Source organism: Stegastes partitus, unplaced genomic scaffold, assembly GCF_000690725.1.
Source record: "Stegastes partitus isolate 25-593 unplaced genomic scaffold, Stegastes_partitus-1.0.2 Scaffold1566, whole genome shotgun sequence".
NCBI lineage: Eukaryota > Metazoa > Chordata > Actinopteri > Pomacentridae > Stegastes > Stegastes partitus.
The window spans coordinates 76,685-102,379 of record NW_007579297.1 but is presented as its reverse complement, the minus strand read 5'-3'; the positions used below and the strand labels follow the sequence as shown (position 1 = coordinate 102,379).

At 44.9% G+C, this 25,695-nt stretch overlaps 2 protein-coding genes across 15 annotated transcripts in view; one reads left to right on the top strand and one right to left on the bottom strand.

Annotated features, from left to right (window-relative positions):
• The window catches only part of LOC103371333 (calcium/calmodulin-dependent protein kinase type II subunit gamma), a 39,860-nt gene extending 23,170 nt beyond the window's left edge, over nucleotides 1-16,690 (bottom strand). For 7 of the 13 annotated variants that reach the window (XM_008300617.1, XM_008300622.1, XM_008300618.1 and 4 more), the window contains exons 1-6: nucleotides 16,462-16,690; nucleotides 14,371-14,465; nucleotides 6,964-7,023; nucleotides 2,953-3,007; nucleotides 2,756-2,821; nucleotides 752-824 (exon numbers count right to left, since the gene is read on the bottom strand). In XM_008300617.1, coding sequence (XP_008298839.1) covers nucleotides 752-824; nucleotides 2,756-2,821; nucleotides 2,953-3,007; nucleotides 6,964-7,023; nucleotides 14,371-14,465; nucleotides 16,462-16,526 — 414 coding nt within the window. In that variant the 5' untranslated portion in view covers nucleotides 16,527-16,690. The remainder of the gene's footprint in view (nucleotides 1-751; nucleotides 825-2,755; nucleotides 2,822-2,952; nucleotides 3,008-6,963; nucleotides 7,024-14,370; nucleotides 14,466-16,461) is intronic. The other 6 variants (XM_008300625.1, XM_008300626.1, XM_008300628.1 and 3 more) reach the window with 2 other exon arrangements.
• A 7,990-nt stretch (nucleotides 16,691-24,680) lies between these two features.
• Nucleotides 24,681-25,695, top strand: part of LOC103371332 (protein NLRC3-like) — a 7,322-nt gene continuing 6,307 nt past the window's right edge. The window contains exons 1-3 of one of the 2 annotated variants that reach the window (XM_008300615.1): nucleotides 24,681-24,739; nucleotides 24,830-24,977; nucleotides 25,223-25,363. In XM_008300615.1, coding sequence (XP_008298837.1) covers nucleotides 24,911-24,977; nucleotides 25,223-25,363 — 208 coding nt within the window. In that variant the 5' untranslated portion in view covers nucleotides 24,681-24,739; nucleotides 24,830-24,910. The remainder of the gene's footprint in view (nucleotides 24,740-24,829; nucleotides 24,978-25,222; nucleotides 25,364-25,695) is intronic. The other variant, XM_008300616.1, reaches the window with a different exon arrangement.

Below are 25,695 nucleotides of genomic sequence, written 5' to 3'. Positions count from 1 at the left end.
ACACACAGAAAAGCCGCCCACACATGTCTCGGACATCCCTTGAGGTGGGTTTTTTTTTCCTCGCCGCATCTCGTGTTCTGTGCTCGTAATGGTACAATTTAATGCGTATAATCATCACCCCTCCTGCCAGCGTTATGATCAACACCTTAAGCTGCGTTTAGCAGAAAACTGGATTTAGCAGAGGAGCTCTCTTCCTCTACTTCTGCATTTGAGCCTATCAGCAATTTAGGACAACTCAAGTCCCTCCCCCGTTGTTGCACGGGTTGTGTGATGTCACATGGGTTGTCCTGGCAACTCCTGAGGTTCATCTATGCCTTCACCTCCTCCCTCATAATAGACCCCCCGCACAATAGCACAGAGTGTGTACGTGTGCTCATGCACATACATGTTGTTTGAGTCCTTGTCTTTTCCTTGCCATAGGTGAGAGAGGAACCCTTGCACGTGATCATGACTCACCATCTCTGTGCTCGACATGGACACACGTGCATGCGCGTGCACGTACGCACACTGGCACAGAGTTCTGGTCAAGGACAGACAGGCTGACAGATCTGACAGCAGATAGAGGAACAGAGGGAAAAGAACGGAGAGATGGGAGAGGGACGCAGGGGAAAATAAAAGGGATGGAGGCAAAACTGCAGCGAGGAAGAGAGAGAGAGAGAGACGGAGCAACCGAGAGCCATCTGTGTGTTGCCATGGCCACGAGCAGAGGTGTGTGAGTGTGTGGTTGTCACGGCAACGGGCAGCCACTCACCTTGAGGTCTCTGTGCACAATATCGTGCTGGTGGATATGATTGACACTCTCCAAGATCTGACTAATGCAATGGCTACGGAGAGAGACAACGGGAGAAAGACGTGTCAGTCGCTGCCCATCATCACAAAAACATCACACACACACGGCACATGATTTGACCGTCATGTGTCTCCCTGAAGCCCCGCCGGTTCTGGTGCCGCTACAGAGCCGATGCGTTTCGTTGCAACATTTCTAAGCAGTCATCAGGACAACAGGATGCTAGTGGTACTAAAAGAAGAAGTTCAAGCATCTTGAGTGTCGGTGAAAAAAATAAACATTGAACATGTAGGAAGTAGTGATGAAACCATTAGTCATTCAACATTTCTAATGATTCTTCAAGTCATTTTACAAGCAGAAATCCCAAACAGCACCTTGCCACAGTTTCTTGTAGAATAAATATTTTGTGGTATTTATAAAAAAAAAAAAAAAAAAAGCAGCATGAAGATGTCACTGTGAGTTTAAAGAATCTGCGACACAATCTGTCACTTGACGGACGAGACGGTTAAAGGTTGAGTCTGCGATCCTGAAGACAGACAGTTGATATTTATCTAATTGGCATATTTGGATAGGCAGCCTCTGCCCGATTTACTTTCCCCACAGCTCAAACAATAATGTCGTGTTGATCGGTCACTTTGTTTTGTTTTCAGAAGCAGGATTGAACACCAGCTCGCACGCAGAACAGACAGTCGGTCGTGAATCTGATCAAAGCGTATTGGATTAGAATCACATACTTCACAATAATAATTTGAATAATCGATAAGGAAAATAACCGTCAGCCGTGCTTCTAGTGGCATCCATAAAAGCCTTAAAGCTAAAAAACCCCCACCTACATTACGCTCAAATCCAGTGGTTGCACTTCAAACATTTACTATACAATCAGTATTATTTTTCAAAGATGTTATCCAAGTACTCTAGTTTAAATAATCAATACCCTGTAACTTGTGTGGGAGGCCTTGCACCACACAGTCAATAAATCTCTATCCCAGTAGCAATTTTAATAATGGGGGCGTCAATTCAGCTGCCACTAATACCATTGCCATTATTTCTCTATCCTGGCTGATGAGCGTGTTTCGCACTAGCCTGGTGAGTGTGCTGGCTCATGATGTGTCTTGTAAAAAAATTTTCCTACAAGACCATCTTATTACTGTCCTGCACGGCAAGGTGACAGGCTCTATAATGCCAGGATCCGAGGCTCATGTTAATGTCACATCTCTGGAAAAGGTGAACGGGTCAGGGGTCGAGCCCAGCTAGCCAAAGTGCGTCCCCGGGCTTAATCCACATCCACATGGCTCGGTTCCTGTGTGTTTCTGAGTGTGTGCAGGTGCATGTGCATTTCTAAAGCCCCCCACCCCGCCCTACCTCATGTGTTGGAACAGACAAAGACCCCCTAATCCAATTGTAGACAGAATTCATAAGCTGCACGCAACATAGCCACGAGGGAAAAGAAGGAAGTGAAGGAGAGAAAGCTCACTTGTCACAACGGCAAGAAAATATAAGCAAACTGTGTAAAACGCCCGATGCAATTCCACAAAAGTGACGGCGATGTCTTCAAACCGCTTCTGTTGTCCGATCAATATCCAAAAGCCCAAAGGATATTCAACTGACGATAACATAACGCCGATAAAAGCAGCAGATCTTCACCTGAGAAGTTAAAACTGACATAATTTGACGTTTTCGCTTGATAAAAACTCAAAGAATTAATAATTGATGCCTGCTGATGGGACGGAAAGTGATGCATTGGATTCAAGAGGCCAGTTTGTTAATGCACTTGTTGACTGGGGGTGGGGGGGGAGGATGTATTCCCAGACAAGAATACAAACAAACCAATTACATGCACCACTGTGCGCCTGTGCGTTCGCACTCGTAAAAACGAGAGCGAGCATCGATATGTTTAATGGGATTATGCCGCATGTTTGAAGCAATAACGTGCGCGCGTGTTTACGTTGGGATCAGATCAGAGCTTACCTGGCATCGGCCTCGCTGTAGTACTCCCTGGCTACGATGTCTTCAAAAAGCTCTCCTCCTGTCACCCTGGGAGGAGTCGGAGAAACAGACAGAGAGAGGAGAGAGAAGTTGTTAGCATACACAAACAAACCGCAGTCACATGCATGGATAAAATGTCAGAGTGTGTGTGTGTGTGTGTGTGTGTGAAGAATACTCACAGGTCAAAGACTAGGTAATGAAAGCCTTCCTCTGAAATGCTGTCATGCAGCCTCACTGCAAGAGGAAAAAGGTGGGAAGTGAGACTGAGATATAAAGACAGCGGTTAGGTAAATTTTTTTAAAAACTGCTGCAGTGCTCGACTGTTAAATCTTCCCCCCGTAAAGTGAAGCTAAAGGAGAAAACATCTGAAGAGAAGAAGAGGCAGAAAAGCCGGAGAAATAAATGTCAACGATGATTCGTATCGATCTTTCTTTACCACAGAGATATAAGCACATCCAGTGGTTAGTCAATTAACCACTATTTAATTCAACCCCACACACACCCTGCAATTACTGAAACTGAGTGATGGCGGCAAATTTCTGTACGGCTGGAACAGAGGAGCTACTGTGAGCAATCGATTGCTTGCGATGGCTTTAAACCCGTGTTGCTGTGCTTGGAACCGTAGTACGAGCCTGTCACATGCACACCCTCGTCAGTTAACTTATTACGGCCGTTTCTCCTTCAACACACCTGCTAATACAAAAAAAGCGGGAGCACAAGTTCCCCAGCAGATATGTATGCAGATTATCTGGGGCACTTCTTTTGCTTTTATTTGATGGCTGATAGTTTGGACAGTGACCACGTACAGGCAGAAAGAAGGTCATGACAAGCAACAAACTTTTACAGCTCATATAAAATCAAGACATGTGGTTGAATGATACCGTGGACACCTGCATGTCGGACACTTTGACCTAACTTTGACCGGCGGTGGCGTAATTGAAATCAGAAGCTGAGCAGTTAACTAAATGTTGATTAAAGATATTTGCAGATTCAACCACTCAAAGGAACCTGTATCTATCCTCAGTAGACGAGCCACAACACGAGACCTCTGTGAGTTGCTGAAAAAACAAAACTGCACATGTGCAATGAGTGGTCTGAAACTAGGCTAGAAAAAAACAAAAACACATCGTCACATTTCCTGATTACTGACGCTGAGAGAAGGAAGCGCTTGGTCAAGACCAGAAGTGGTGAATACAGTAATGAGCTCATACTGCCACGACGCTGCGGTTATGCGGTAACCACCACAGCTCTACTGTCAACCGAACTCAACAGCAGCAGAATGACAAAGCAGGATCCAGGCAGCGGGATCCAGGCGTTAGAGGATAGACTCGAGATGCAGCTTAGGTTTAGTGTCGGCAGAGAAACAGCTATCGTTATGTAAAATGAATATCAGTTGTATAATAAGATGAAGTAGGATGCCCCTGCAGCAAGAAACAAGAGCGACTGCTCTTTCCTCCTCCTCCCATCTTCTCGCTCTCCCTCCATCTGTCTCCTACTCCTGCTTTCGTCTCTCCATCTGTCTCTTTTTTTTGTGCCCTCTTTTGTCTAAAGTTTGAATGTGGACGATGCCAAAATATGTCAAAAAGAGGAGAAAGGACAAGAGAGAGAGGGAAATCTATACAGAGAGGGGAATGGAACGGGAAAAGTAGGTGAGGGGCGAATGAGTGCCTGGGGGGGGCCGGCGGAAAACTAGGACACGAGGAAAAAAAGAAATAAGGAGTGCAGTGGGAAAGGTGTCATTGATTTTGTCATTTCCCCCTCTAGTGCCCTTTAACACCCGTCTCCTCTGGACACCTCCATTAGAGCTGCATAATGCATTCAAGCTTTTTCATTCCCACTTTGATATAAATTATCATCACAAAGTGTCCAAAGAATCCCAAAACCAGAAAGTCAGTAGAGGAGAGGACATGTTTCACATCTCAGCAGGCACAACAGATATCTGCTCGTCACACAGTCAGCAAGAGGAAAAAAAGCTTCGAGATAACCTTCAGTGACGTCTCACTCCGACTGGGATCACTTATTCTGTGCTCCGACTCGACGCTAGTGATGTCATCTGCTTTTGTTTCTAAAAACTACACAGCTGGTTTGAACAAGTCTGCGTCCAAAAATTACACCCTCACTCAGTCCCTGTATGCAATCATCATAATTCTGCTGCTTCATCGCTGCCAGGTGTAGATTTGCACATCTATAAAATGTGACCCGACGCGTTGTGGGATTGTTAGCAGGAAGTAGCGCACATGCCAAGGACATTACTTTCTGTTTCACACGCCACCAAATGACAAACAGTAAACGCTCTATGAAGTCAATGGACGGCGATTTCAGACAGTCACCAGCTAACAAAACTCAAAGTAAGGCGCTGAGCTGGTAGCATCTTAATTCTGAAGTTTCCAATCTGCTGCATTTTCTAAGCTAACAACGTATTCTGCTGGGTGTTACATACTTGATGAAGAATCACATTTTTGATGATGTTATCAATAAGATGGTCACGTGCAGCCTGGAGAAACTCGAAGACTGTTTCTTAAAGCGAGAGTTGTGGCTTAACCAGCTGTGTTCAGGATTAACTCAGGTTTTCTACGGTAACTGCTGCACAGCTAACAGGCTAACGTCAGATAACGGACGGAAAGAAAAAAGCCAATCAACAATCTGCCTATTGATCAGAAAAATGGAGCCATCTTTTTTTTGTAGGATACCAATCATCAGCATAATAAATAGCTAATCTAGAAACCGTATTTATGGATATGCTTTTAAGATTAAACGAGGCAGCTTTGTGAGAATTAAATCTTTTTACATTATTTATAAATCCGCTGATATTTTACAATAAATGTACAAAAGCATCATATGGCAATCTTTTCATTTGGAATCACAATCCTCCCCACAGACGAGTTAAACTCACGCGGTCCCGTCATTACTTGTTTACACGTTTGCCTGCACACAAAGCTCGTCCTGTTCTCGCTCTGACCTCAGGTTGTGATTTGACAGTTTCATGGATGTTTGTCTGCTACGTAGAGAGTCCAACGAGCATCGTCCTTATTAAGTCACAACTGGTCACATTTCTGCTTCGCCCACGTGGTGCCACTCAGCTTGAACTCTGTGTTTAACGCCTCGATCTGTAGGATTCCTCTGAAAAGCCGCTCATATGCCAAACAGGATTTATTGAGCGTTCACGGCTTTTGCACTTCTTTCTCCATCGACGTAGCTCGGGATTAAAGGAGGCGACTTTGTGAGCATTAGATCTTTTTAGATTAATTGACATGATAGCTGGAATTTAAAGCATACAAACAACATTTTGATTACGCTTGCACAGACCAGCTCACGTCATTAAGCCACTCGTGGTGCTAATTATGCGACTGGTGATTGGCTTCTGAGCAAGTGCCTCTTTCATGTGCAGCTGGATAGAAAAACTTACAGTTGACAACTTGCCAGACTTAGTGATACAGACCTCCACCCAATTTACATGATTACATCATTCAGGTGGTTTCTGACCAGTTCTTGGCATCCCTGTGAGTCCCTGTAACTTCTGTATAGACCGAGCAAGCGTCAAACTTTAATATCTTTCTAGTTTCTCTGGGTTTGGATGCTGAATATTAATGATGGCAATAAAAGATGCATCCTTGAGATGAATCAGCATCAGATCATCCATCATCATATAGATGATTTTTCTGATTTAACCAACACTTCACTCAGGCTGAAGATGCATCTGTTCAGTAGAATCAAGAGTTTCTTTCAGAGTCCCCCCTCAGTTAGTATATATGGGTCGTCAGTTCCAGGATAAAGGCCGGATTTAAGTGCACAGATTGTAGATGCTTATTTGTGCATTAATGTAATACAGCAGAAGAATCATCACGGTATGCATGTAGCACACATTATACCATTTAATATGTCATGCATATTATTTTAGGACATTTTCTTAATTTAGCTTTTTTTCTTTTGTGTTCTACGAGTTTTATTCCAGCAAGGTGAAGCACAAACCGTTGTATTACACATATTAGGTCTAATAAATACTATTTGGAAATCCTAAGGGCCTCAGTTGAAGGGTCCAACCAAAAACAAAGTCCAGCACATAGGATTATTATAATGACTTTCTTTGGAGAAAGTCTCTGCTGCAGAAATCCAACGCTAGAATCGCATTAGGCTAAAGCGAAGCAGGGACGATTATACAGAACCGTTCGGTCACTTGAGCAGAAACTCACCGATGTTGGGGTGTTTCAGGAGACGGCAAATACGAGCCTCTCTCTCGAGCTTCTGATGGTCTGAGGAGAAAAAAAAATAATTACAGTTCAGATAAGACAAAGTGTTTAATGATGTGAGCAACACATTAACAGACAATATGACGATTCAATGCTTAGCAAATTAACTCAAGTGAGAATAACATTCATGCTCTCCATCTCCGGCGTTCTGACTGAACAAATGTTAAACCGCCGATTGCCGTTCATGTGTCGATAAATAGTTGATCACTAAAACAGTTCCTGTAAAACACACCAGTTTAGCTTCGTATGCATTTGACATTTTCCGCTTTATCTGAAGGATGACAGTCGAAACCACGACAGGAGAGATGGAGGAGAAGGAGAGATGACATGCCTGGTTGGAACTGAAAGAGGAACGTTGCAGTTACATGGTGTAGGCCTTCACCACGGAGCCACCGGTTGCCAAATATTCGCAAATTCAGAAGAAAAAAAACCCACACAGTAATTTTTGGACTCTTACATACTGTAGTGTTGCCAACAAAACACCCAGCAATGTCAGAGAAGAAGGGCCACATGTGACCAACGCTGCACTTGTGCAAAGCCTCCTGAACAACATACACTGTCATGATATACAGTTGGCTATATTTAGAGGTCTGTAGGAGTTCTCTCTGTCCCAAATAAAAATTTCAGTGTCTCAGACTGAAGCAGAATACGACTCAGGCAACGGTTAAGCCTAAAAAACTGCTACGAAATGAAAGACATGCATATACTTCTATCTGATATAGAGATTAAACGTGTGCAGCTCCCTTTGGAAGAAGAAAGAAAGAAAAATGTGTTTATATGCAACAAATTTGTTTCTGTGTACATGAAAAAAACAAAACATAATTTAGGCCACGGCTCTGACTTATTAGTAATATAAGCAGCTACAAGGTGCGTTTAAGCTCCACTGATGCCATGTTGACTTTTATTCATGTTGTAAAAACACGCGTGCAAATTAATAAGCCTGTGTGTCGCAGTGGGTGCAGGAGTTTGTACATGCATGCATGCATGTGCTTGTGTGTGTGTGTGTGCAGAGGGGTTAGTGTGGAGCCCAGTTATGGAACACTGCAGTATTTGCACTTCAGGCTGGGAGGGGATGCGAGCAAGATCTCACACACACACACACACACCTAATGTCCAAACCAACATCCTTGTTTGAGGATTTTACTGAATCCTGTAGCAGCATGTGTGTGTATAAGTGTGCACATGTGTGTTTGTGCGAGATCTCGGCCTGTAAACCACATGACATTTCTAAAACTACTCCATCTAATCACATCGGGATGGAGCGGCCACAACCATCCCACAGTCATGCAGCTGAGGTCAGAGGTCGCCTCGGGTGACTGTAATGAAGATGCAGAATGAGTCACTGTGTGGTTGTGTGTGTGTGTTTTATCGCTATGGTAAAGCCAACTCAACTCCACAGCTCCGTGGCGATTACACCGCACAGAGGCAGGCTCACCAAGATTTGCATTCATTTCCCCAATGCAGCAGCAGCAGCAACAACCCCAGATAAAATTCACATGCTGTTGCTGAGCAATCAAGTATCACCTTACCCAGCTGTTGTACAAATGCAATACAGTATGTACAGGCGTAGCAGCAGACGAGCACATTATTCTAAAATGCAGCATCGCTTTCTGCATCCCGCTGCAGATCGTCTCTGGCGGCCACGTCTACCCTTTTCTTCGCCCGATCTTCTTCAACTTGTTGCTAATTCGGATGAGTTTTAAAGCTGCAGTCAGGTGTTTCTAAGCTCCGCGTTCCATCTCCGCATCTAACCTCCCTGTTGTCTCCCTGCAGGTGTAGATTTCCCTCATCTGAGAGAAAGCGAGTGAATAAGGGAGAGACCTGAACCTCCTTCTAATTACACCAGTGACGCAGGACGGGGAGACAGACAGAGAGAAGGAGGGAGGATTACATGGAACGTCCATTTGCTAGAAGAGGATCACAGCTCCCCTGTGTGTGTGTGTGTGTGTGCGTGCATGTGTGTGTTTGTGTACAGCCGTCTACCCTGGTGCAGTGTCACTGCAGCACTCACTAATTCATTCAATCTCCTTATTTGTTGGTGCGAGAGTGTGTGGTAGAGGAAGACAGGAAAGAGAAGGCTGGAGGGTAATTACTGGCACTTCCTGCTGCTCTCTAATTGGCCATCTGCTTTGCCATGGGGCGGGCCCACAGCCATCTTACATCAGCTGAGAAGGATGGAGAGGACCTGACACACACACACACACACGCTGACACACACACACACTGACTAACTGACAGTCTGACTGAAGGCTTGAGGATCCAGTTCAATCTGTTTCAGGCAAGTTTACATCCAAACTGTTAGGACTGGGAAACACTGAGAAAACCAAACAGAGCATGTCAATACCGACAATGTGACAGTATTCTGGGGATGACATTTGGTGTTTTCACTTGTCTTTTGCGAGAGATGACTCTACGCTGCGTTGGGAATGCGCTGGCACCACTTCCTTGAGCTTTCTAGTACTTTCAGACTGTTCCGGTACCAATATCAAACGCCTCCTTTTTTTTTTTTTTCTTTTGCCCGATTCCTCACACTGTAAATCATCAAAATGTGCAACGAAAATCGTTCTTCTATGAAGCAAGAAGCACAAACTTGCTGAAAAAACATTGCATCATTTTGTTTTTCTGCTGTATATATTGCAACATGGAAAAAAAAGCAAGAATTTTCATCGGATGACTTGAATAACTATTTGGAAAGATTTTCTAGAATACTTAGCGTGGCTTTGTAGGGGAGCTGCATCTGCATAGGAAAAATAAAAACTAATTTTAAAAAAGCTGAAAATGTACTCTTTACGGTGAAGCATGCGAGCCGTTAGCAACCTTACTCCTACGGCGTGATGCTGAAAGAGCTCTGTCTGTTGCTTCACAGCTTTGTGGTGTCGATTTAAGGGGTCAAACGGTTTGTTGTGTTGCTTCATGTCGTGGCAACAAACTGCACGTCACATGTTCTCTGTCGCCTAAACATGTCCATACCACCAGGGTTAGGGCTGCACAATGACGAGCAAAATAACTAGTTGTTCCCTGAATTCAGAGACAGAAGACATTTATATGCTTTCACATTTAAACGAAGAGCGCTGCCATGATGTGCTGCGTTCCCGCTGATGCGCGAATCTGTTCATCAAAATACGACGTAAGATAATCCTCGTCACCTAATTTCCTCATCTCCTTGAGGCGAAATACAGACAAAACCGTACCCCAAAAGGCCTCGATTGCTAAATGTCTGTTAATCAATAGACACCCTACAACTGAAATCTTCCTTCTTAGTGTTTCTTGCTCGTTTCGCTGCGCATACGTGAAGCTTGCATGTCAGCAAACGCCACGTCTGGTTAGTAAGGCTAAAAGAAAAAACTTGTACATGAACCCGTAAATTGCGTTAAATGACAGATATCAAACAGTTTTAACATAATGTGCTTGCGGCTATCCGCCTAACCTCGCATCGCATGTGCGCACCCCAGTTTTGATGCTGAAATGATAAATCGTTGAACGTGGCTGCTTTTTAGTTCATTCTGACTTCACACAAAGGCCAAACAAATGATGTTGTCTAAAATAAGCTGAACTACTATAAGCACACAGGAATATGAATTTGAACAACTACAATTACTAATGCGACCTTTTTCTATGACTGTTCAAGCACGCAAATGGGTCACTATAGAAGTCTGTCAACAGAGATCCAGCATCCCTTACATTCACACTGAGGAAAACACATACAGTCATTCATGTTTTGGACTCAAGGATAAAAGCTGGGGGTGAGCATTTATTTCCATTTGACTCAGTGAAGACTGTCCAGCACCCTAAAACTGGAAAACAACGGAACAAAACACCAATTACAGACCATATTAAAACTACATCATCATCATAACCACTCGAGACGATGCTGTCTCATACGCACACTTTCATTATGCTGTTGTGTCTCGCTTGCTCGCTTCTCTTTCTCTGGCAAATAACAAACCTGCCCTTCCTCCGTCCTGAACAACGCCAGCTACCTGTAATGTGCTGCGGCTCTATCACCTGTCAGATCAAGCCAACGCCAATGTGGACGCACCCTTCATGCGCCACTTTATAAGACACTTCGAATACGCCTGTGTTTTCTCGCTCTAAGCTCCACCCGAAGCCTCCTCTCTCCTCGAGGTACATTTAAGTAAATTGAAGACCCTCCACGATGGCACGGTGGGTACGATTTCTGAGCCACGAGAGTAGAGAGGACGCAAGTTAGCGTAATGAAAAGCCCACATAACATCACTTTAACCCCGAGTGTCACGTAGAATGTCTTAAAAACAGTCGCCTATCTGGCAGTACGACGCGCTCACAGGGGAAAACGCTTGTTAAACTTATATTGGCATAATCTGCCTCTTTAATCAGAACTTGGATTTTTGCAGTGTGATGCGAGCGCACAATTAACGGCTGTCGCCACGGCAACCGCTACACACAACATCAGCAGTCCTCCCGAGACGCGCTTTTCGATCACGAGCGGGATCTCCAGACGCCCTGACAATCAGACCGAACTGTCGTTTGGTTTCACAACATCACCGAGTCCAACGACATCGTCTGTTAGCACGAGAGCCGCTGCCAGGTGATTTAACACGTCTCCTGACTTAACTTTTCACGATTAATAAAAACATGCTGATTGACGAGCCATTACACGTTCAAGTCGGCTTACAATAACTCGTACAGCTGGTATGACGTCACCGCCTTTTTTTTTTTTTTAAGCCGTTGCTCTGTCACCGGTTTTCATGACTAAAGCTGGGAAGGTAGCTAGCCACATAGAAGGACGACGGCTATTCTTAAACCTGCTGACAAAGCTGTGAAGGGTCGACTGAGTCTCAAATCGAGGGAACAGCAACTGAACCTCAGTGGTTTGCTATGATTATTATTAATATTATAGAATTCGGCTACTGCATGTGAAAAAAACAGGACTGAAGTGGAAATTTGGGAAACTGCTGAGAAACAAGTACAACTCGTAAAGTAGCACAACTGAAATAAATTTCACCGGGGCAATTATGCAGCCGCAAGGCACTGACTGTAAGACACAAAGAGAAAGTATTAAGGTAGTGCATTAAAGTGGATGGTCTGTCTCACTCTGCCTCACACACACACACTCTCTCACACAAACACAGACAGTGTTGCAGCAGACAATGCAGCAGCCATCCACTTTCCACAGTCACTTCAATCATCAACAACAAAATAAAACAGAGCACTCATTCCGTGCAGATAAACTCGCATTACACCAACGCAGCACTTTGTGATATACGATTTGTACCTCGCATACCATTTGTAACAGACACGCCGACTCATTTTATTCCCTGAATCCAATTTATTACATTTTTTGTTTGTGCAATTTTGAGCGGCATATGTTGCTTTAATATCTATACTCATTCTTCTAGCATCTGCCAATCATTTTTAAGCGAAGCCACAACAATTAAGAGACACCTGTTTTTTCCGGTGTTGACAGTAGTCAGGTGTATGTTGTTGGGGGATGTTAGTGCTTAATTGTGCATGTAGAACTGCACTGCCTGTAGACGAGACTATCCCACAGCCGGCTACCTGCATCCATCCCCGACGTCGTGTTCCTTCCTTCTTTGGTTTCCTTCCTTCCTTTCCCTCCCTGTCTCCCCTTTTCCCCTCCCCCCCTCCTCAGATTACTGCAGTGTTTACCAGAGCTTTGAGAGACTTACCCACCAGGCCACGCGTGAGGTCATACTCGCCCCATCGGGCTAAAAAAAACCCACCCAAATCCTACCGGGCAAGCTGCCTGCTCACGCACCGGTCGCCTGGTGTGGACGTTGTGTGTTTTGTTTGCGTGTAGGTGCGGGTTGCGTCAGCGAGGCGGCCTACTGCAATTGTTTGCAAAAAAAAAATAAAAAATTCTCTTCCTTCGCTCGCTCTATCGCGCCTCCTTCTCTGTCTCATTTCACCTTGCTTCCCCGGTGTGGAGTGTCACTGAACTCCTTGCAAGACTATACTGTTTAAAATCCTCCTCCTCCTCCTCTCCTGGCCGGCTTTCTTCTCCCCTGGCAAAAACACACACATACACAGGCCTACATTGTGCTCCCTGCCTCTGCAAACAGCCAACAGTTTTCTGCTGAGCCCTTACTTTTTTCCTTGGTGGGACATTAATACCAGAAGCTGCCCGACGTGGACACTTGATGGCAGGGATAGAACAATAAAGGCATTACAACACTCTCACACAAAACAGACATGCTCTATTAGTGTAAACCCTGCTCCCTCTGTCTCGCTTTCACACACACACACACACACACACATACACAAATGCCATCAGACACAGACAACAACAGGGCAAACAGGGAGGCGCCTATGGAATCCGTGGGGTCTTAGTGGTTGATGAGATACATTTAGCATAAGTGGATTAGCCTCAATACAAACCAATCCCCCTTTGCAGAAAGACAAGAGAAAGGCAATGAGGGAGAGAGGCTCGTCGAGAAAGAGAGACACACGGAGGTAATGAGAGAGTGCAGGAAAGGAGAACAAAGGAAACCAGGTGTGTGTGAACGCCAGGAAGGAGTCTGCGGCTCTAATTTGCCAGATACAAAAAAAGGAGAACGCAATTAAGCATCCGAGGCCGAAGCCGGGGGGAGGCGCTGACACGGTGACATAGGCTCACGTCATCACGCCACACCGGGCGTGTACACGTGGGTGTGGGTCTCCGCGGGGAGGCGTACAAGCGAAGCAACAAATACAACTCAGGTGTGAAGCGAAGCGAATGCGCCAAGCTGTCAAAATCCTCCGTATGACCCTTCCGCGGAGAACTTTTCAGACTCTTTAGCCAATTAATTGCACAAAGCAGTCGTCCAATCACGCCACAGAGAAGCAAAACTACTTCAATGCAGTGTTTATAAAGAGCGTCATTAAGCTACGAGGAGGTTGCTGATAGGAACTCCCAACAGATGACCGAATAGAAAGGGTTTTTTTTTTTCCCCACTATTGGGATTGTGGGTGGAAGTGCACAGCTGCCGATAAGGCCGGGCAATATGACGATACACACAGCGTAAACCGGCAGAGATTTTGCTGCACAATACCAGTAAAGTCATAGCTCTAACATCTCTGGTGGGCCACTGCTGGAAATCGATGAGCTGAACTGCTTTATTATTGAATTTGCAGGACTTGACTATCAATAGGAAGGAGGGTGTTGATTTGTCAGGAATGTAGTTCACTTGATTGGCCACAAACAGGCATTCAGACTTGGTATTTTATCTCGGAACTGCTACTCAAAAGAATTCCCAGAAACTTCAGCGTACGCCAATGTAAATATTACACATTGTAGAGCTCGACTTTATCCATCAACAAAACGAAGCAAACATATCAGTGTCGGTGTGAGTGTGCGAGGTGTTACCATACCTCTTGCAGACAGCTTCTTAGTGTTGATGATTTTTGCAGCATATTCCTGTCCTGATGACTTCTTTACACACCTACGCACCACTGAAAAAGCTCCCCTAAGAAGAAAGAGCATAAACAACCAAAAATCAGTTCCATTTCACATTCTCTCTCTCTCTCTCTCTCTCTCTCTCTCTCTCGCACATACACAGAGTGTGACATTTGAAACTGCATCCACACATGTGGCAGTGGTTTGTTTGTGTTTGCAAACAATCTGTCGCTCTTTCTGGCTCACAGTTTGGCTTTTTTTTTTGTTGTTGTTTTGTTTTACAATCATTACTATCACAGCATCAGCGTGCACAACCTGAAAAAGGTGGGACAATCAACGAGCAATAAAACCCGCTTCAGCCTCGGATTAGAAGTGAATGACCAAGTTCCTCTGCTAATCTTTGATATGCACACAATACAGTGCAACCTACTGCCCCAGAGGAAACTCAATCTGCAACAGCCGGCGTCTCACACAATACAATAGTCAACATTTAATACAGGCACACAAAAAAAGGAAGTGCATAATAAAGGTACAGAGCAACTGCTACTCTGAGGAGTTTCATATTGACCCAAACGGATGCTCTCCTCGCGGCTCTGCTGATTGTACAATTTTGAGCATCACAGAAGAAGTAATTATACGTGATTTTCATAGTGCCTTGCAGCCTGCAGTTTCTCACCCTGCACAGTTTTCCTGAAAGAGGAAGGGTTTTTTTTTTTTTCTACTACTCTGGATGATATATGGAGGAGTGCTGCTGCTGCTTTCTGCTGCACTCTGCTCCTACCACTCTGCTCTTAGTTTCAATTATTTACCAGCAAATGAGAGGTGACAGGTGACACAAGTACAAGTCGGTGCCTTTGACGTTAATAACCTATGACGGAGCAAAATGCATTAACGGACGGCCGCAGAGACATAAGCCGATGTGAGTGGTCAGTCTGGGGAGGAGTGAGGGGCAGCGGATGGATCCACTGTGGAGGATGTTGTGTAGGTGTGTGCCAGTGCAGTGGCTGTGTGCAATCAGTGCCATCGATTACGGTCAATTATCAGAGACAGAGTGGAAATGGCAGCTGGAAATTAAGGCCAGTGCATCTTTATAAAGCCAGTGTCGCCGATTTGGGTAGAGCGCGGGGGGAAAACAGCCAGCGCCGGCCAAGAACAACAGATGCTGCTGCTGAAACAGAGGAGGTAGTGGCCCGGTTTTACTTGCCGTCATCAAAATACCGAGAAAACACGTCACCGGCTCCTACACGGTAAACGCCAAATTGCCGTGATGACCCCTCCGTTGGAGAGCCGTGCGCGTATTGATAACGCGGCGGCGGCGGCGGCGGGGCTCGGCTGCTGCTGCTGCGCGGAGCCGATAGAGCATAAAGCCAGCCCCGGACCGAATAACTTCCTCATTAAGTGATCCAGGGGTTCGTAGCGTTACTCAACACGGTTACACAAATCATCTGCAGCTGCTCGGGAGGGGGGAAAGAAAAAAAAAAAAAAAAAAAAAAGTGGTCGGCCTAGTTAGCTAGCGACCGCAGCCTCAGGTCTGCCGAGCCCTCACGGAGCTGTCAGACCCGCGGGCCGGTGAAATGTCACAGGGCTACGTCTCTGGCGTCTCTCGGGGCCCCGCTGGCGGGTCCGGCAGACCAGAAAATACCGGCTAGCAAACACGGAAGGGCCAACAGCTGTCAGTGCACCAGCCTCCGCGCTGTTTATTCATCCCCAAAAGACGCAGCGCTAGTTGGCTAACTCGGCTAGTTTATCAATATCAGCATGGTAGCTCGTTGGCTAGTAACTGAGCGTTAGTGCGCCGTCTCCGTTACTGCGGGGGCAGCTAGTTAGCCGATAGCAGCGGGTATTTAGCCTGACTGCACCACGACAATAACACACTCCACTTCACGCACAATGACAAATCATTCAAGCGCACAACATGACTGGACTGTGAGCTATTTAGGCTAACTATCGCCCGCTAGCTGGCTAACCAGAAGGCGAGGTTGCGGGGGTGGGGGACAAAACGACAAGACAAACACGATGCACACTGTAACACCGCGGCGGCGGCGGCGGCTGCTGCTGCTGCTTACTTCCCGAGCTCCTCGTACAGCTGGTACTCGTCAGTGAACCGGGTGGAAGTAGCGGTGGTTGCCATGGTCGGAGCCGTGAGCAGAGGGGGGGAGCCCGAGCCTTGGGGTACGACGGCGGCTTGGCTCTCGTACGGGGTCCGAGAGGAGGGTAGCCTAGCCTCCGACACTGGAGCACCTTTCTGACAGGCAGGCAAGACTGAAGAGGAGAGAGGCGAGCAGAGACGGAAAGGGAGGGGCTGGGGAGAGGAGGAGGAGGAGGAGGAGTGATGATGATGATGGTGCGTGTGTGTGTGTGTGTGTGTGTGTGTGTAGTAAAGGGCAGGAATTCTCGCGAGAATAGACTCGTGCAGCACGAGATCAGGGCCTCCAGTTCAATGAAGTCACTGAAAATGTGGGGAGATGGTGCTGAATTGTTTCCCTCATTTATACTGAATAAATCCCATTTTTCAGCGGTGGGTGCATTACATCACAGGGGCAGGACTTATTAGGTAGAAGTCAGACTGCAAAACAGCTTTAACATCCAGTTTCTGCCTCTTGCATATATTGCAGGGAAGCATCCCAGCAGCATTTTTTTTTTTCTTTTTACTGCACTGGCTGGGATACACCCAACCCTGGGTCACACCTCACTGCAGCAGAGGCAAATTGTGACACACACACACACATACCGACACACACTCCGGGGATCAATATTGATTAATGCAGGTCTTGCTCTGAACACAGGAGGTCTTTCTGAACCACTGATTTTGCCTTTTGCGTTTGAGAGCTTCGCAACAAGAGATAAAGAGAGCGAGAGGAGAGAGAGAGAGAGAGAGAGATCGGGGATGGGAATAGTGTGACTGCTGTATCAGGTTTCCACTGACGAGCACGCACCTATGTTTTTCCACAGTGTGAGTGCTGTTAGCTCGCCGGCGCTAAAAGATGGTGTCACACAGATCCAGAGTGCCTCACTAAATGTTTAATGTGGCATGAGTGGGAGGCCATCAGAGGACGGGCGGGTGGGGCTGGAGGGAGCCATAGAGCTTTGAGAGTTACAGTTAGAGGCCCGGTGTTTGTGTGTTTGTGTGTGCGGCTGCCTGCTCAGCACTCCGAGGTGGGACAGCGAACACCACATAGACACTGTCAGAGAGGTGGTGAGAGGGGGGGGAGAAAGAAAAAAAAAATGGTGATTTCACTTCAAAATCTTTATGCGTGGTTGTCAGCGTGGGAACACAAAGCTGAAAAAGTTCAAATATTACGAGGCCATATCTGCAAGTGCAGCCTGCCGAATAGGTGATGGAGAGCAGGGAGAAAGGAGGCCAGCATGTTCGCGTGTGCGCATGTTCGTGTGTTCTGTGGAAGACAAATGAGCACTGCAACGTAGGCTACTGGCCCTCTCCTGCCCTCCTTTTCCTACGTGCTAACCCTGCTGCCTCTCCTCCTCTTCCTCCACCTCCTCAGCCTCCACAGAAGTTATATAATGGTGAACTCCTCAGCCTTTGTTATCTCACACCGACCACACACTACGCCTTGCCCGCTTCATGAGAGACAGAGGAGCAGAGGAGGGAAGAGGAGTGAGCGTAGAGAGAGAGAGAAGAGAAAGTAGGATGGTTTCAGCTGAAATCGGCCAGGAAAGGAAAAAAAAAAAGAAAAAAGTCTGGCGATTTTTCATATTTTAGTTTTATTCTTGCTATTTTATTACAGTCATCTTCAACTCAAAGCACCTTACGGGCATCATACTGTGCAGCTTATATGTGTGTTACATCCGGTCACAGATCACCACATGACTGAGGCTTTTCTCTTCATCTTTCAATGAAAAAGGATGTTCTTGCAGTTGTGCTTGAATGCAAACTGGCCGTGGACTAGATGATCAGTGACTCAGTGGGGATGTCATGCATGTAGTGAATCCACAGCTGCAGAAACTCATCAAGTCGGCTTTTTTTTTTTTTTTGTCCTCCTTGTGGCACCGGTTGAAGTTCTCTCTGGATGTGCAGAGCCAAAATATCCCATTTCTGTTTCGTAGCAGACTCCAACGGCTAACTAAAGCTATGTTTGCGTCCAGAATAGACTAATTGTGCAATCAGAGGAGCTCCAGTAGCCGCGATACATTTAGGCATGACTTTTCCTTTGTTGTGACTAATGAGGGTGAATATGCCATCTGTTACATCATCACAACTGAGAGGGTGGACGGGGCCAAGAGCTGAGTCATGACACTCCCATTCTTCAGTGCTTTTGGAGAAAATCATCTGGCTGGAGGGGTGGAGGGGGGAAGTGAATGAGTAACACGCTCTCTTCCTTCAGCAGATAGCTGTCGTGATGCCCGGGAGCAGTAAGCTACTGACCCCCAACTGCTCGGCGGAGTCTTGCCGTTGACGGCCGCGGCTCCGTTGTGCAGAGAAAACCCAGGCGTCAGTGTGTGTGTGTGGCTGCATGGGCGGAAAGCAGGGTGTTGCTGATGAAACGCCAGTTTGCTCAGTCAGCTCGGACAGGATAAATAAATAATGGTACGTTTTTGAGCATCACAGCAAAAAGCAGAGGCGACATGTACTCAGCTCCTGTTTTTGATGATTGCAGAGCTTAGTCATTTCAAGTTTGTGTGGTGCAGGGGCACTGCTAGGAATTCAACAGCATCTGTCTCATGGAGCTCCGGTTGATTGGGGGGTACTTAGGGGCAGTAACATGACAAATATTAAAGACCTCCCCTGGTGAAAGTCAAGCATCGTGCCTTGTTAGCATGTCCATATGGTGCTTTTTATATGCCAGAGGATGCATCAGGAGTGAAATAAGAATTCAGCACCATGTTTAAGCATTTCCACATTAAAACTGCAATGTAGAGATGACAGTCTCAAAAACACCGATTCAGACTTCCTGGGTTTCATATGTAACAAACCTAAGGAGCCAGTTCCATCAGCTTGCAGCTTTTGTAACAATATTCTCATTCATAATCAGTTTCCAGGTCTGACATCCATCCAGTCTGACATCCATCCATCCATCATCTCTACACCTTAATCCTCACTAGGATCATGGGGGGCTGGAGTCTATCCCAGCTGACTCAGGGTGAAGGCAGGTTCACCTGGACAGGTAGCCAGTCTATCACAGGGCTACACTTAGAGACAGACAACCAAGCACACTCACATTCACACCTACGGACAATTTAGAATCACCAATTAACCTCAACATGTTTCTGGACTGTGGGAGGAAGCCGGAGAACCCGGAGAGAACCCACGCTGCACGGGGAGAACATGGAGACTCCACGCAGAAAGATCCCGGGTGTCCTCACCGGGACGGGAACCGGCGACCTTCTTGGCGACGGTGCTAACCACCGAGCCACCGTGCAGCCCCAGGTTGGACGTGTATGTGAGGCGTGGGGCAGTCGTAGAGTCGTGGGTGAGCTGGTGTGCTGAGCTGCAAAGGTATAGATGTAACGAGAGGCTTCATTGATCTGCGAATTCTCTAAGACTCTCTATAAAAGATGGCCTCTATGTTGGAAAAGCGAAGCCAACGAGAAGGAGAATTGACCCTGCATTCTTTTAAACAGCCAGCAGGAGGCGACTGTATTTGGTTGCAAATAAAAGTCAGACTCTATAGAAGTCTATGAGAAAATGGTCCTACTTGTGATGTAACTGGTCACCTCAGTAGGTATTCTCCTAACAGGTTTCTGGTCTCAATGGCTAGTTTATAGACTTTTTGAATGCAACATGATGTTTATTTTGTAAGTTGTGATGTCATTTAGAGTAAAATAGGCGATAAAGCAAGGGGATGTTTTAGGGCGGGGCTACCTTGTTTCAAAAGACCAGTAATGTGACAACCAATGGGACCGCACCAACCAGTGGGTGATGTCACGTCGGCCACATCCACCTTTTTTATATCGGGTCCACGCACATTCTAGAGGAAGTGATGCTGCAGAACATCCATTTAATAAACACAGCGTTGAGTTTTTAGGGGTCTGATCAATGGCCAGAGAGGGACTTTAAAATAAACATTAAAGCACAGTTCCACAATTTTTCAAGCTTGTCTTATAGGAATAGTTAAGTGTTCATGGACTTTTTGCTTCCTCCTGCTCATTAGAAGCCCCTTAGTAATGTGTAAGTGATAAGGGAGTGGGGAAAAAAATGAATTCGGTGCAAAAATACGGTGCAAAGTGAATTCTTTTTAGTGCTAAATTACATCAACATTCCTCCACCTCGGCTAACAGCACTGTGGGTAAACAGAAAGAGAAAAAAATCACCTTGAAAACAGAATAACGGTGGAAGATATCCACTTGGTTTGTCTCAACCTGAACTGCAGATACTGACTTCAGGTTCTGGACCGTACTTTTTGTTTACACAGGCGGAGATCTTTTAATGTCAAGCGTGACCGTATGATTTGAGCGAGGAAAACTGTGTCAGCGTACGACATGTAAGCAGAAATGGAAGGTGCTGCAGATGTTTTGGTGTGCAGTAATTTAGGATTATGCACAATATAAGCAACGATGAAGGTCTGACAACTACAGACGTCAGGGGAGGTTCAGGGTCAGATGTGAAAGCGTGACATGATTCTTTCATGATTCTGTGTTTTAATGCATTTCTTGTATTTCCCTACAAAGTTAATTATCTTTTTCTTTTCTCCTCAACACACTACTGCATTCTCTCCACTAGAGGTCAGCTGAATGTGGTGCAGCTACTGCACCTGCGAAAGGTGTCACAATTTACAACTTAAGGTCATTATCGGTCGCTATGAGCAACGTTTGCAATGAGACGGATGGAAGAACAGCTCCTAACTGCACAATAATAGTGAATATATAAGAGAAGAAAGGTGAACAGTGAATTATATTAAAAAGGATAATTTGAGTTATTTTGATTTAGCGTAATCTGCACTGGCTAATTTACGAGGCCTACACGAGAAACAGCTTTTCCCTTTCATGTCACTTGCCCTGTTGTTATTCAGTGCGCTCAGGTCCACACTTTTTATGTTTCGTGTCGCCCATGTTTCATTTGTTTTGATTTGTATTCAGGTCCAGTTCATCCTCTGTCAGTTGGAGTGGAAGACACTAGAAACCGAACACAGTGAAAAATTGCCGTTTCTGCATTGCAGGCCGCCGAATCTCTGTGGGAGGACAAGTTTTCTTCCCGGTAAGAGACCTGTTACTTAAGTCTGTAGACAACGTATATATCCATAAGCAGCATACTATACAAGGTAGGTCAAGAACTGTCAGCATTATAGAGAGAAACCCAACAATTCCCCCTTGAGCGAGCTCTTGGCGACGGTGGGAAGGAAAAGCAATGCGCAGTTTATCTCGCCCGAGCCAGTCGAAGCAGTCAGCCGCCCACCCTGAATCTGCTTCTGTCGCAGGGTTCTTCCTATTAAAACACAGTTTTTCCCTCCCTGCTGTCCTCAAGGGGGAATTGCTCGGCTTCTTTTTACAACACTGTCAGGTCTTGACCTTGCTATGCAAAGTGCCCCGATATGACAAACAGCATGCTATGATTTGGCGTTATGCAAATAAAGCTGAAGTGAACTGAATTGAATCAGTCAGAGCACGTACTGTACATGCAGCAAAAGCGGCAGAGCGACAGCTTGGGCTTTGCTTCCACCCTGTGTTCAACAGGCAAAGCTACAGCGAGCAGGACGGAGCGTCAAAACAACCTTATAAGGAATACGCTTGTCCACTGCACTGAGGCCACACTAATGACAAACTATGTGCATGGGTTTTATATTGCGGCAGATGGGATGAGGTTTATTATTTGCATTCTTTAGGTTTTTGACTCAATTCAGTAAATTGTAAATGCAAAACTGACCCCTGAAGCTCAATATTGTTAACAAGGAACCTCCATTTTCATACCTTCAAAAGGTAATTATGCACAGCTGAAAGTTATTTTTAAGAAGTTTTCCCACCCAAAAACTAAACCATTTAGTTTGGCCCTAATGAGCCGTAATGACTCTGAATGTTAAATATTTCTCATTTTGTTCTATAAATTCTTTTTCTTGCTTTTGCCGTCAGTCCACAGCTCTGAAAAACTGGTTGTTTAAGGTAAGATAAGATATTCTTTTATTTCTTCCCACGCCAGGGGAATTCAGCAGCAAAATTTTAAAAAAGAAGAACACGGCAGCAGTAAACATATACACAATAATAATAACAATAGTTATATGTACAATATATACAAAGGATGAAAAATGAATAATACAGTGTTAGTAAAAGTGCAAGATGCCATCAGTGCAAAGAATTACGTCCATGTACACTGACTTGTAGAACGTTAACGATGACTTCACCTGAGTGAGTTTGTAAGCTTTTACTAGATGACCCGGAGTGGCTGAATCGAGATGAGCTGAGGACATTTGGTGATAAGAGAATGGTTCTGACCCATCCCAAGCTGGAGAACACAGCCAGAGAGCAAAGAGTGGAGAAGCCGGTGCTGTGGAGGTCACAGCAGATGTTCTCTTTCGGGTGTCATATAATTCAAGATTCAAGATTCAAGATAAGCTTTATTTGTCACATTTATACGCGCAACAATGTGCAGTGAAATGTATGCAAATGTAAAAATTAAAAATAAAACAAGTGTTAAAGAAGTATATATACAGTATATATAAGTTAACTCAAGGTAAAATGTCATACTGTTACAGTTCCTGAATGCCCAAATCCTGGATGTTTTGGCTGTTGGTGTTATTGTAAGTACACATTTTAAGAAGTAATTCAGGGTTCTTATTCCCACAACTTAATTAAATGCATAGTTGCAAGAAAAAAAAAGGAGCTACAGCGGTGAGAATGTAACAGTTGCCAATTTTACAGCTAATTTAGTCCATGACACTTAAACATTTCTTTCAATTAATGTGGAAAAAGCCACTTAATTTTTTATCAGCTTGTGTTTATGCTACCGATTTTATTAAGTAAGTGTTTGTTTAAAATCGGCTAATTCTCCGAACGCAATGTAGTTTGTTGGTTAAACATAATTTCATTTTAAAAAATGATGCAAACTGTTGTGTTCATGGGCTGCACTGTGGCTCGGTGGTTAGCGCCGTCGTCTTGCAGCTAGAAGGTCGCCGGTTCACAGCGGGATCTTTCTGTGTGGAGTCTCCATGTTCTCCCCGTGCAGCGTGGGTTCTCTCCGGGTTCTCCACCTTCCTCCCACAGTCCAGAAACATGTTGAGGTTAATTGGTGATTGTAAATTGTCCGTAGGTGTGAATGTGAGTGTGCTTGGTTGTCTGTCTCTAAGTGTAGCCCTGTGATAGACTGGTTACCTGTCCAGGTGAACCTGCCTTCACCCTGAGTCAGCTGGGATAGACTCCAGCCCCCCTAGTGAGGATTAAGGTGTAGAGATGATGGATGGACTTCTTCTTCTGCATCACACTGAGACGCTTGTCTTTAGAAGGCCAGAAAGCCCACAACCATACTTTACCATTTTGCAGCCATCTTTAGTCAAATATTGATTTTGTCTTGTGCTTTTATGACAAAATACCTGCAAAACTGATGACAGCCTCCGAAGCATTGGGAAACATTTCACTGCTTTTACAGTCCAGTGATTCTCTACTTTAAGTTTCTACACGCTGTGATTTATAGTTTTGATTTCAGGATCCCATTTCTCTTCTTCTTCTTGTTTTTTATGATTAACACTTTCCTTTTTGTTGCCTTTACACTGTAAAGTACTTGATAGTCTTGTTTTGCGAAGGTAAATAGTCGTGGGCTTGCACGTATGTAGCGAATTTCAACCTTAGCTCAGCTCTGCAAAGTGTGTTTCTCGTTCAACCAGTCGTGCAGGCGCACCGTAATTGTTGTCGAGCTGCCGTGTTAGGCTCATGCCTGCCGTTATGAGCAGCTTGGCTCTATCACCTCAACCACAGCATTCTGTAGATGCCAAATATATGAATAAATGTATTATTGTAACATGCCAAATATCAGCATGTTAACACTGATGGCATGTGGTGGTTCAGCTTAAAACTAGCACTTTGTCTAAACACAGCCTCGCAGAGTTGTATCAGTAGAATATTTAAAATTATTTATCAAAAAGAAATCTGTCTGGTTTTTGTAAAAGCAAACCTATTTGGATTTGCAGACGTCTGTGCGTGAAATCCTGACATCGAGCGAGATTTGCATGATGACGAACTAAAAACCTGTCCTATTGATTGTTTTCAAATATTATAATATGCGTTTCTGTCAAACTGAATTTAATTTTGCTGTAAATGAAACTGTCGCTCTCAAACCGCAGACAGGACCAACTGCTTCCTGTTTTTCGTCGCAAAGGAAGGAGGGGATTTTTTCATATTCGAACACCATCGTGCTCTTAAGCAGGAGTGTGAATCAGAATTTTACAGTCGCTGCTGTGGTAGGTACGCGTTTCCCTTATCTTCTCAGATGTTACTGTCACTGAGTAATCCTGTATTAGGTCTGTTTTTGAAGGAATGCTGTTTGTTTTATAGGGGAGTTACTGATTTTCTGGCTGGAAAGAGTGCCCACGGAGATGGTGATGGCTGACGACGAGTTTCAGAAACCATGAGAAGATGAAAGAACTGGGGAAAAAAATGGAGCAAGAGATTGTTGCTGATATAATAAGGGAGGTATCTCAAGGTGAGGATGCACATGTAAAGAATTTGTATCATCACTACAAATCATTTAAAGGAAAAAGACTTGAAAGATTATTCAGCTTTAAAATCAGCTTTAAAACGGATCTGACTGCAAACAGCTACCACACTGATAACCTAAAAAGCAGCAGATATGTGTTATTATTACTTTAGCGATCTTCTTTCTCCGTTCATGATGCTTTATATTTATGACGACAAGCTGATAAGACTGAGTTTTGTGGTTTCTTTCAGAGTCAATTCCTTCACCTCAGGCTGTGGTTGATCATTTTCAGCCCAGTTTCTGTGCTCAGACTGGTGGCAGCGTGGTCTCTCCCTCCATCATTGGTTCTCATGTGGGCAACATAAACATTAACATCACATCAACGAGCCGAGGTAGGTACAGCAGACACCAGAAGTTTACATACACTGTATGAAAAGACACACAAACTTTTTTTCTTACTGTCTGACATTAAATCAGACTAAACTTTTCCACTTTTAGGTCAGTCAGGATCACCAACATTATTTCTATTTGCTAACCGCCAGAATAATGTGAGAGATAATTTTTTAAATTACTTTCTTCAAAGTCAGAAGTTTACATCCACTAAGATGCCTTCAAACTATTTGGGAAAGCCCAGATGATGATGTCATGGCTTTGGCAGCTTCCGATTGGTTAATTGGAGGCACACCTGTGGATGTATTTTAAGGCACACCTCAAACACGCTGCT